The sequence below is a fragment of the Rhamphochromis longiceps genome, linkage group LG4, assembly GCF_057381845.1.
Source record: "Rhamphochromis longiceps isolate RC_006_pf linkage group LG4, R_longiceps_female_GT1.1, whole genome shotgun sequence".
Classification (NCBI taxonomy): Eukaryota; Metazoa; Chordata; class Actinopteri; order Cichliformes; family Cichlidae; genus Rhamphochromis; species Rhamphochromis longiceps.
In genome coordinates, this window is record NC_140560.1 from 20171375 (window position 1) to 20183796 (window position 12422).

The 12422-nt window shown below is 41.1% G+C and overlaps 1 protein-coding gene across 1 annotated transcript; it reads right to left on the reverse strand.

The window, feature by feature from the left end:
* Positions 1–2028: 2028 nt before the first annotated feature.
* On the reverse strand, positions 2029–5676 carry LOC146671460 (protein Tob1-like). The gene is made up of 2 exons (XM_085403659.1): positions 5403–5676; positions 2029–4119 (listed from the first exon to the last, which is right to left on the reverse strand). Exon 2 carries the CDS (start codon positions 3888–3890, stop codon positions 2871–2873), a length of 1020 nt encoding a protein of 339 aa, XP_085259785.1. The 5' UTR covers positions 3891–4119; positions 5403–5676; the 3' UTR covers positions 2029–2870.
* Positions 5677–12422: the final 6746 nt, after the last annotated feature.

Below are 12422 nucleotides of genomic sequence, written 5' to 3' on the forward strand. Positions count from 1 at the left end.
GAGCTCTTCAATCAAATTAATCCATTTACAACTTGTAATCAAATGATAAGTAAGAAGCAACAAAAGTGCATCATGAAAGTCTAGGAAGTATGTTTGTCTTAGAAGGAATGACTTCGACATTGATTTTTAGAATCAAATGTGAGAAATAATTTAATCTAGAGCTGTAACATCAGTCAGTTCAGTGGTCCATCTATTTACTGACAACGGCCAATCGTGTGCATATTGTATAAGAGATATAACTGTGCTTTAAAATGATAAACTGACTGCCTTTGTGCATGTCAGCATTCATGATATGATTATTAGTAATCATTAACAAACTAAACATCACTTGTGAGATTGCATTTATGATTGCATGTATTTGCAGAAATAGCAAACCTAATTTAAACAAGTAGCAGAAAATAACTGACTGGCATTAGCGCACCTTTCCCTTTCATTCCAGCTACTGGACATCTCTGATCTCAACCACACACATTACAGTGACTCATGCTTTGTATACCATGACAAATCCTGGATAAAGAGGGAGCTGATATCACTAACGCCTCCTTTCTGCCTCTGTTGCAGGAGCTCCGACTCCCAGCCCCCACCCCAGTATTTTTGAGAATGACCCAACACTTGTGCACAAACACCGTGTCACGTACCAAGATAAACACACCAGAGCCTGTATCAGCGGCCGAGATAAACCAACACACACGCTGAACTTTGCACTGCCTATCAAGCCCCGAGTGTATCAGGGGACATGCAGACAGACAAGCAATGATGAGGCAGCCCCAAAGGGACAAAGATATGTCAGCAGGGTCGGTGCTGGCATGATACAGTTCAGCAACCTCTCATCAGAACAAACAGCAGTGACGCAGCTCTCAGTAATGGCAACCCAGGCACTGATCCTTAAATCTGATGCATTTTTTAGTCCTAGACATCAGGGGTTTTTTCTATAATTACACGTCCATCGTTGTAAATATTCTAATTTATGTGGGGGTATCATCCGATTGCCTTCCCTAGTTTGACATTACCAAACTAAATTCAAATTCAAAACTGCAAAATGAGCTGAGCATCCAAAGACTTGAGTTACCTTATATTTTTTAGTGGTTTCTGGGCTTCAGTCCACTTGTTCTGTCTTAATATGTCTATTTACATAAAATGTTTTTTCCCTGCACCAAAAGCACCCATTACCAGCCCACATCCTTGAAGACACTGAGTAAAACGTAAATAATGAACATATCTTTCACTCGGTTTTTCAGTTTACACAGTTAAAGTGATGACTGATGTCCGCCTCATCACACTGATTATGCAGTTCTGCTTTTTCACTTGAACCACAAAATATGCCACATCATTTCTCTAATCTACAAGTGGGCATTTTCATCGTATCCAAGGTTCTTCTGCCTTCTATACACGCTGTGCAGAGTACACCTCAGAATCCAGTTGACTGGTTTATCCTGCCTCGACTTAAATGTGAGCCTAAGCTAAGAGGTTATCAGGGTAGACAGAGTCACACTCGCATTAAACGTGTGTGCAATGGCACTTGGCCCAAGTCTGCAGGGCGTGAAAAAAGAAAAAAGTGCCAAGAGCTAGCAGTGTTGCTTGTGTACTGGCATATCTGCGTTACAGGCAGAGGAAATAAAACAATGTGTTATGAAATGTCATGTGTAAGAGCAACTTTGTTCCTGAAACTATGTTGTAGACACGAAACCTGCAATCTCTAACTTAAAAGCACTATTCATGCTCGCTAATGACATGGCTACGCACCAGTGACTTCAGTGCACTCGCCTTCACCAACTGAACCACAAAGACCAACGACAAAGTGAACCAGGGCAATTATTTTCAAGCTTTTTAATACAAACTTAATAAACCATCAGTCTCTCTTAACATGTAAGACACTGACTCTGAATACTTTGTTATACCGTTTGTTTTTATCAAGTATTGCACAATGTAGGTACAAAATTAATATACGATTACATTTTGTCCATGATATAGCAAAAATCTTTTAAACTCTTAACAGAAAATACAACTCTCATGTATTTTTTTTGAAAAAAAGAAAGAAAGAAAGAAAGAAAGCAAATATTCTTATATCCCACCACTACGGAATATTCTGTACACAATCTTTAGGATAGTCAATTTTTTTACTTTTTTTTTTTTTAAATGATAAATTCATTTTTTATTTCAATAAAAAAGAAAACATAAAGTTGCTGCAGCCATCACAGATCACTGGAGTAGTAAAAAGATATAAATGCAATACCATGTCGTAGAAACAATAGATACTCTGATATTTTACAAACTCTGTACTAAATTAAATTATACAATTAGAAAAAGACCAGGAAATCCCACTTATTTATGCCAATCTCTTGAAAAAAACAAAACAAAAAATAATTGGCGATGTCCAGTTATGTTTAAATACTGAAAAGAGGCCATGACTTGTGTTGTTTTTTTCTCTTTTTTGTCTTTTCATATATATTTATTTATTTATTTATTTATTTATTTATTTATTTTATTTATTTTTTTTTTTTAAACAGTCACATAAAAAAAATATTTTGTGCTTGGTTGGCAAAAGAAATAACAATGATGCATGTTGAAGTTTAGGTAACCAAGCTTGGACATTTTGTACTACAAGCTTCATTAAGGAAAAGAAAAAGGTATAACTCAAGGGGGCAAAATAATTCACCCTCGGGCTCATGCTCTTAGACTCGTAACAAAGATCTTACAGGTGACAAGTCACTTTTTCCTTTTATACTTGACATTCTGTTCTTGTTTACTTTTTTTTAATTTTTTTTTTTTATTTCTGTTTTGAAATGTGCATTTGTGTTTGTTTCCCCCCATCACATTATCTCTGGTCGTTTCTGTATGAAGTAGTAGCTTAAGTAGTACCTTCACGTGTACTAGTTGGCCATAACTGGCTGGAATTGCTGGTTAGAATACTGCATGTTGCTCAAGCTGAAATTCAAGCCATCCATAAGCGACTTGTCATTAAGGCCACCGTAGGCCGCAAACATATCAAAGGCATTGCTGTACTGCAGCGGGCTGAGGCTGAGCGAGCTGTCGCTGGGGAAAAGAGCACTCTGGCTGCCCTGGCCCTGCAGGCTGGGGAACACAAATTCCTTGGCATTGGGGGAGAGTGCCGAGGGCTTCTGGTGCTGCTGCTGCGGCGCGCCGAGGCCTAACCCGTACAGAGAGTGCATGGAGGTGGAGATGGCTTTCTGTTTCAGGAGACTGTTCACATTCAGGCCCAGGTTGGTGGGAGAGGTACGTGCCACCTTGTTCCCAGCACCACTGCCGCCATTGTTGCGTCCACTGCTCTTCATCTTAGTGGAGCCAAACTTGGTGGCAGCAAAGGTGGCTGTTGTGAAGGTTAAAGGCTGCGTGGAGCGGGGCATAAAGGTGGGGCTTACTGCTGCCGAGTGGCCAAAGGGTGGGGAGGGCGAGCTGGAACCCGGGGAGGCACCATTCACAGGCTCATTGATGGGCATGAAGACCTGCGCGTCTGGATTGAAACTGTTCTTGATCTCTTTGTCCAAATCAAGTCCCACATTGCTACTTCCACTTTCGTTGCTGTCGTCGACGTACAACACTTTGACGGGCCCCTTCTCCCCAATCTGGTAGGACACCTCATAGGGGTCAATCCACACACTGAGGTCCTGGGGAAGGTTGTTGCGGACATCTTCAATGTCCAGCCCACTCTCTTTGGCTGCCTTCTCCACCACGGGGTCAACCTTCTCCCCAACGTGGATGCATCTGAATCCTGAACCTTTGTATGGCTTGTCCGGGTACCAGTGTCCTTCATATTTCTGCTTCAGCTGCCGCTCCAGCTCCTCGCCAAAAATGTTGACTCGCCGCCTGGGCAGCTTGTTATACAGGTATGAGATGATGAAGTTGAGGGCTACTTGGATTTCAAGCTGCATAGCTAACTGCTGAAGTTTACCCGATGCAACAAGATTATTTGTGTCTGACCTTGAACGTATCCACTGGGTCTGCTTTGTTTATCCGTGTTTGGCAGCACAGCTGCTCTCTCCAGTCGGGATGGCAAAAGTAACCAGAACTTGGATGAAACAGGTTGGGGAAAAAAAAATCAAAATCAGAAGTGCTGGTTTTGTGTAAGTGGTGTCCTTCCACAGGGTGTGATATTTTTTCCTGCAAGAATTAAAAGTGGGGGAGGGACAAAACACATGTATAAGTACATGAAAATATATTTGGAATGATCATGCAGTATGGCTACACAGCTAAAACGAAGGGAGGAGGGTGCTTTAATTATTAAGCATTTGTTTTTAAAGCAGGTATGTTGTACTGTGACCATTTGAGCTCATAAATATGTAGGCTGTAAGCCATAAAATGGCCAACCAAAGCAGGATCTTAAAGGTAAAATAAACTAGAAAAGAGGAATATACAGAATATATTCTAATAATATGAATATATTGATATAAATAAACAGAAGAGGCACTACAGCTGGGCTATACTGTTGTCAACCCTGCATCTAAATGTCAAGAAGTAGGCATCGTGCACATTAACCTCACACTAGGACTGAGAATCCTATTACATAATAGGCTTCTAGATATCCTCCTTACAGCAGGAGACAGGAAAACTACTGCGGGGTTACCGCATTTCATTATCTAAAAAGGGTAAGCTTGACTTAGTGACTGCTTTGTAGATAATACCTAATGGTGGATAAGTTGGCAAAGAAACGATCCGGTTGGATTTCAGGCTTATAACCGTGCTACTGGGTTGGTATGGTATGCATACGGCACAGATTAGTCGAAGCAGTGTCGCCGAACAACCTGTCTGCGCCCATGTTTTGCGATTTTTGCGAAAGGATTTAGCCATTAAACATTTACTGAAACGAAGGCTGGATGCAGGCAGCACAGAAATAGCCCTCTTCTACCGAGAAGAGCTAGACAGAGAGGGTCTATAGGGAGTCAGCCTGTAGAGGCTGCTGAAATGCCCCAGAGTGGATTATTTTATTTCTCAGAGGGGGAAGCTAGCCCACACTGGAAAATAAAACCCCAAAAATCTGCAGTGTCTACACCTCACTAATAAAGATTGGTCGCAGTTGTAGCTACAGGTCTTGGCTGGTGTTACAGTAAGAAAGGCATAATATTGCAGAAACTGCAGCGCACAGGAACAGACTGTACTGACACTAGAAAAAGGCGATACAATAAAAAAAATAATAACGGGCTGCAGTGAAAATTCAACACCACATCGGACTCATTTCGAGTCTGTGGAGGTATCGCTATGTGCTTACATAAGAATAGAGAAAAAAAGAGCACACACAGCCTATACACACCCCTCCCTAACTTCGTGAACTGACGCAGCAGATCAGCTTATAGTTAAGTACGAATAGAGCTACAGTACAACTAAGAGCAATAATAAAGACAGCGACACACACACATTAGCAGAAACAAGAGAGCTGGAGTACTTACTTTTTTGTAAAAAATAAAGATTCTCAGTAGTTCTGAAGTACCGTTAGTTAGTGCAAATAGGAAAAAAAAAAGTATAAATACTTTCTTCACATATAATAAATTATCAGCGTTACAAAAAAGTCTTCCAGTACACGTAGATTTTTGGAGGATTGGCGTTTACGGTTTTTTTAAGGTTATTTTTCGGTTTTTTGTCTTTTAGCTCTCCTCTTTCAGCAGGCTTGCAGAGTAGCTCCCTCCTTTCTCGGGAGTTTCGCAACTTCGTCCTCTTCTGATACGGCGTTGCTCGTATTTATAGCTTTCCTCCGCCATGGGCACGAGGTAGGCGGTGATGCGGTTCCAGAGGTCAAAACAATGCAAGCGCCTGCGATTGGTCCGCGGCGGGAGTCCCGCCCTCTTCGTGACGCCCGAGGCGAGCACTGATTGGCTGATCGGCGCTGTCAAACTCGGACAAACGGTCCTGTGAGACGAGAGACGCCTGTGATGAGGAGTTTGCGTCAGAGATAACCTAGGTCTGTGCTGACAGCAAAAGGCAAAAGTCCTAATTAATGTTATTCACTAGCAGTATTATGTAAAGAGATCGAGCTGACTTGAAACAAACATAAAGGTGAAACTGTGGCACTTCCGGGAAGTAAATATGTTATAATAACCCACCCAGCAGGTTTTAGTCGTCGCAATCAGATAATATTTAAGACTAACAGCTCTGTGCCATGTTGATACCAGAAAAAGGGGCCTTAAAATAATTTGCGCCTACATTTCGTCACAGAATAGTCACAAAGACCCCCCCCCCCCTTTTTTTTTTTTTTTTTTTTTACCTGCCACGAAAAGCTGCAGGATCTGTGATAAATGTATAACGCCTGAGAGGAGATTCCCCACAGCGGAACGATACAGCTGGCAAGCAGTGTGGGTTGTGCTGCATGCTATCTAGAAAACACAAGCGCTGATTGGCCTAAAATGGGGCAGGAACCATACTGTGAATGGTGTACCCGTATCCAAGGTGCTGATGTAGGCTGCGCACGTCATCGCTCGGCTGAACGCACGCTGTTGCCCAATTTAAAGTGAACCGGCACACACACAGGTATCTGCTCAAGAAAGGAAGAGTCGCTGGGGCTTTAAAAGCCTTTAAAACCACAATAAGGAAAACGTGCTTTCTCCTCATGATTAATGGTGTTATGTGAAACGGAAATAAAGTCGTTATCCTGATTAATTTACTTTGCTGACAACTTTGAGGTCGTATAGATAGATAGATAGATAGATAGATAGATAGATAGATAGATAGATAGATCGCCTTATTTACCATGGCAGCAGTGCTTTTTATTAAAAAAAAAAAAAGTCTGACAGAGTGGACATTCTTATGTTTCCCAAGCAGAGTCATGTGCTTGATGTGAGCTGTAAATGCGAGCAAACAGGGCTCCTGTGGAAAGTGCTTTAGGGAACAAGACATGACAGATGAGGCAGGGGTGGCTGAAATAGAGGGGGATTATACGATTTGACATTGCCCAGCAGATTCAGATTCACCATCTATCTTAAAGTGGAAGTGGGCGGGTGAGTGAGTGGACTGCCAGCCAGCAGCACTGTGTTTTGCAGCATGCCTTGTGGGCTGTTTTCACTGTAAAGATCTCGGTGTCACATGTCCTCCAGAATCACTTCCATATAGCCATTCTGCTGGGGCTCCTTTTTATGGTATGGTGTTTATATTGTGTATGGCTCCTGTATTTTTCCCCCACTAATGTGTACACAATTTGTGCCCTTGTGATGTTTGGAGTGGCAATAAAAGGCATCAGCTGACAGAGCAAGGTCAGCAGCTATAATCAGGCACGTTAAGACTGCTATATTGTCTTAGAGCGTAATCCTCTAATCATTGGAGTCCAGTGTATCTGCCACTCACTGCTGCTTCTGTCACATGAAGATTTCTAATTCTCCCCTGAAAACAGTGTCCAGTCTAACTTTGTGCCACAGAAATGAGAATATAGGCAGTTACGTGAGTAATTTAGCAAACGCTGCAGCTCAGTTGCCTTGTTGTATGGAAATCCAGCTCATCAGGGCTTAAGCTGACCTTCCTGTGGAACTTTGCAACAAGAAAGGAGAAAAGGGTATTTTAAAGTTTACTAAGCCATTTCTCAGCAAACTGAAGGGCATCTTTTAAGTATTTACAACCAGGCCTTAACCTAACATTCCTCTAGCACCAGAAGACAACACGGTGTTGCCCATCCTTCACTGCTGTCCTTTAACAGAAAAACACAAGCCCCTGGTGTGAAGTGACTACAGACCATAATAATCCACTTCTGCTTTCCTCTGAATGGTTTGTTCAAAGTAATAATAATAATAATAATAATACATTTTATTTAAATAGCGCCTTTCAAAGCACCCAAGGACACTGTACAACAGATAAAAACTGGAAAGCGATAAGAAATGGGAAAAAAGACAGCCCAATAATGTGCAATAATGTAAAAGGCATTATCCTCTTAGCAACGAGGAACTTAAGGGCTGTGATTAAATAACCATTTGCTTTGTGTTTATTTAAGGTCTACTTTTATAGTGCAGTGACACAAACAAACAGACACACAAGTGGAGGAGGATTTCTCACACACTGCTGCTTCCCTGTCTGCCTCCCCGCCTTCCTTTCCTTTTATCCCTCTTTCTATCTTTTTAAGGTAGATACAATATAATAATACAGAGAAAACAACAACAGTCAAACAACTGCCTATGAGCAAACACTTGGCAACAACGTGAAGGAAAAACTCCCTTTTAACAGGAAGAAACTGTTGGTAGAGCCAGGCTCAGCGAGGGGCAGTTATGTCTCTTATATGTCTGGTAAGATGATAGAACACAATAAGTACATCCACATTAAACAGGACAAGCTAAAGCTACACTTTTCATTCATTCGACATATTTAATTCACATAAATATAAATCTCACTGAGATCTGTTTCTGAGTGTTTACATCAGTGTTTCATGGCAGTATCAGCCAGTCTCTGTAGCAGCCTTTCAGCTGTGGCTGTCCATTAAACATCATGCATCAGTGGCTCGACTATGAGTCATGCTGTGTGCATACGCACTGAGGATTTACACGGCACGGTATGTGTAAATACAGGGGTTGTGTTATGAGTTGTCACGACATCGACGTAAACGCTTTTCTCTCCCGCACAGCCACCTTTAAAATCCACAGAGGCTGTTACATAATTCATCCAGGAGCGGACCACTGGGACAACATCAATAGATCTATGTGACATCTGCATAGAGTGGGGGGGTTAAAAAAAGCATCTTAATACAGCCAACTGTAAGCTCTGTAAAACGGCAGAAAAAAGGAAATAAAAGATACATATTTGTCTGGACTGTTATGTATATATTTTATGTTTTTATAGTTGAAGTTTGCTGTTGCTTCTCTGTTTCTCTGTTTTCGTGCCGAGCTGCTGCTTTACATTCATTTATTTTACTTTGACCTTGTAGCGCTGCTCAGAAAAAAGAACGTGCTTCAGCTTTAACTTGGACTAAATAGAAAACAAACACACACACACACACACACACACACACACACACACACACACACACACACACACACACACACACACACACACACACACACACACACACACACACACACACAAATGAGCAGGTCAGTACCTTCAGCTGAACCGCCCCAGACTGATATTTCCTAGGAATGGTTCCTCGTGTGACGGCTTTTTAAAGCTAACTATCTTCACCCTGTATTTCTATTGATTTTGGCTGATTTACAAGGGGGAAAAGAGAAGGAGGAAGATAATCAATCAATGCGATAGCTCTGTGTCAACTCAACAGAACATGCATGCTGGGTCTCTTTGCACATAAATTCCCTCATATGATCAAGTGACACCCCGTTTGCCTCGTGGAGAATCAATTTAGTAATGAGACATGGATGGCTAATGGAAGATATGAAAAAAAAGTGCAGAGGAAATTCTGATTCATTTATACAGTGACAAGGTTCATCACTTTTTGTGGTAGATTATGTTGCTAGTTAATATATATTATTACTTTTCTGCACTCTTCTCTCTCACTAATCATCCATTTGGATGGCAACACAGTTGCTCACAGTGTGCACAGGATCTGAAAGGAGGGGTGGAAGGTCCCCTGTGTGGTCTTGTACATACTCCACATGAGTCAAACAGCAGGAAGTGGATGTGCTCCAAGTTGGCAATCTAAATAGTAAACAAATAGAGCTGGGTAGACGCTCTGCAGCTTGTTAGTTTAAAAAGAGAACAATGCGTTATCAATAATTTACAGTGGCTCAATGCCACAGCTTGGCAAAAAGTGCAAATGTGTAGCTGACAGGATGACAGACATAGCCTGTAGATCCTAAATTTGTAATATTTCTAAAATCAACGAATGATTTTACTGAGTTGTTAAATTCTCTGCACATGTTCTTCTTCAACGACAAGCCTGGATTAGATATAGACACTATCTTCAGCCCACCATATATTTTTAATGATTCTGTTTGCTTTTCATAACAATCATAAGTTATTCTAAACGTTCATCTTGTGACTGTTATTCTGTTAATGTTGTCACATCTTTTTTATGTTAACACCAGGGACCTTCCTGCATTCACGGTTCTAAAAGTGATAATGGGAAAATCTTTTCCTCGCCTCCCATCATTCTGCCTGTAATATTTTTATTACATTTTAATAGATCTAGTTTGGGATTCATTTTGGGAGATACTGCAGTGTGTCAGAGCACTCTTTAGTGTACCCCTGAATGGAGTTAATGTGCTTGCACAGTAAGCAGACTGTAAAAACAATGCATGAAAACTCACAAACCAGACTAACATCTACCCCCTATCTGCCTTTTGGTCTAAAAACTGTCTGGCATGTTTGGACTTTTCAGTCCTTCAGTTCGGACAGGGGCTCATTTGCATTGACATTATTATTATATTTGTGGCCCCATGTGTCACTGACCACCTCCAAATGTCCCTTCAGGAATGCGGTGGCAAAGCCTCTCTGAGTACGTTCGCACCTGTATATAGAGCTGTTATTTCCGATTGGGTTACTCAAGACGCATTTTAGTGCTCAGCGTGACTCTTGGGGTGTTGGGGAATAAATAGCGTCTAGGGTTAAAGGAGTGTGGAGGTGTGAGAGAGGAAAGAAAAGGGGAAATAGGGAGGTATAAAGGACAGCTGGGAGGATATGAAGAAAGATGCATAAAAGAGGAGACGGTTATGACCGTGTGGAGGAAGCATGAGTGTCACAGAAAGTGAGCAAGAAAGATGAGAGGACAGATAAGTTCAGAAAGCGGATACGTGAATAAGAGAACAAGAATGAATGGATGAAAGCCATTTAAAAGCTTCAGCTCAATTTTATTTTCAAAAACTCAAGTCATCAGCATTGAGGCCTCCGCAGACAATCCTGTAAGCCTATTCAAGGTAGATTCAGCGGCTGCAGACTCCGATGCACTTATCATAATTCCTATTAGAGCTGACCCTCCGTGACACGCCGCGCAATTAGGATTCATGGAGAGAAATTAAAAGTAAACAGCAGGAGCTGTCTCTGCAGACGTGGGCCTGATAGATGAGAGGAAAGATAGAGGCAGACAACAGAGGAAGAGGAATGAGGATGAATGAAAAACTGAGAGGGAATAACAATCCCACTGTTGTTTTTAACAAAGGGGGGGGGGAGGCTCCACTGTGTTCGTGGCTGCGGAAAAATACTTTATTGAATCTGCGTCTCCATCAGAAATACGCACACACGTCAATACATTTCTCATCACACCAGCCATGTGTGTGTGTCTGTGCGTGCATGTTGTAACTAATGATGAAGCCACACACCGGTAGCTATCTCATCTGCTTTTAAAATGAGATTGTGGTTTGACAGCTTAAGAAACACCCATATTATCTTGAAATTTTCTGGCTATTGTATTAAATTATTCAACATGTAATCATCCAGCCTGTCACAGGGGGAAAATTAGATTCTGCAGCTCATCTTATACAAACGAAACCATTCAATAAAAAAAGGACGCCCTGCGCTGTTTAGCCTGTGACGTTGCATCAGACCAGAGCAGCCTCGATGTGTTCCCCTTACTCAAAAGACAGTAAAATGTGCTTAAACTTTGCACTGCTTCCATGCGATTCCAGCAGTTCTTTGGTGATCTGAATGGTTTCTTAGCTTAATCAAAGCCTGATCCGAGAATAACGGGACATTCCTTTGCGTTTACAGACTGCATTTTAGCGTGGCTGTTTATTCAGTAACGCTGAGGAAATGTTAACATCTGCTTAAGAAAAACGTGTGTGTTTTTCTGAACCAGTCATTCGAGGGCAAGTGAACTTCAAAATAAGAAAATATAAATGAGAAAGTGAGTTTGCGTGCATGTGTGCTGCTAGTGGTGGGATGGTGTTTGGAAGATGTGGCGTGTGTTTAATTAGGTGAAAATTTATTTATAAATTCAAGTCGCAAGTTAGATTCGATATAATTTTTATCCACAAAGATTAGAGATGTTGTTTTGGCTTTACATTCCAAACCAGTGGTGAATGTCACATCAGCACAATTGGAGTAATCACACGGACTTTGTACTAAGAAGCTGGCAGGTTAAAGACAGGCGAATGTCCTGAGTCAGACATGCAATTCTGCAGGGTAAGTCCCGGGGCAATCACAACATCCAAATTTATTGTAATGATTATTTTATTCTCTTGAATATAATTGTATAAAAGTACATAAAAAACAGTTACGCTGTTATTTACAATAATTGGTATATAGTAACATATAGGTTTTAACACCATACTACCTTGTTAGAATTGTACAAAGTCAGTTTTTGCCTTCTCTTTCACTCTCCCTCAATATATGGGGAGGTGTGTGTAGTTGTGTGTGTTTATATATACACAAAATACAGTTTAAAGCAAAAACAGAGCAAATCTAACAAGCTTGGAAGTCAATATTTGGTATGATAACCTTTATTCTTAAACACAGCCTGAACTTTATAAAGGCAAGTTTTTTTCTTGTCATTTCTTTAAGTAGTCTTCAAGAATGGTCTCGAAGGACATTCAAAACTCTTCTTTGAAAGT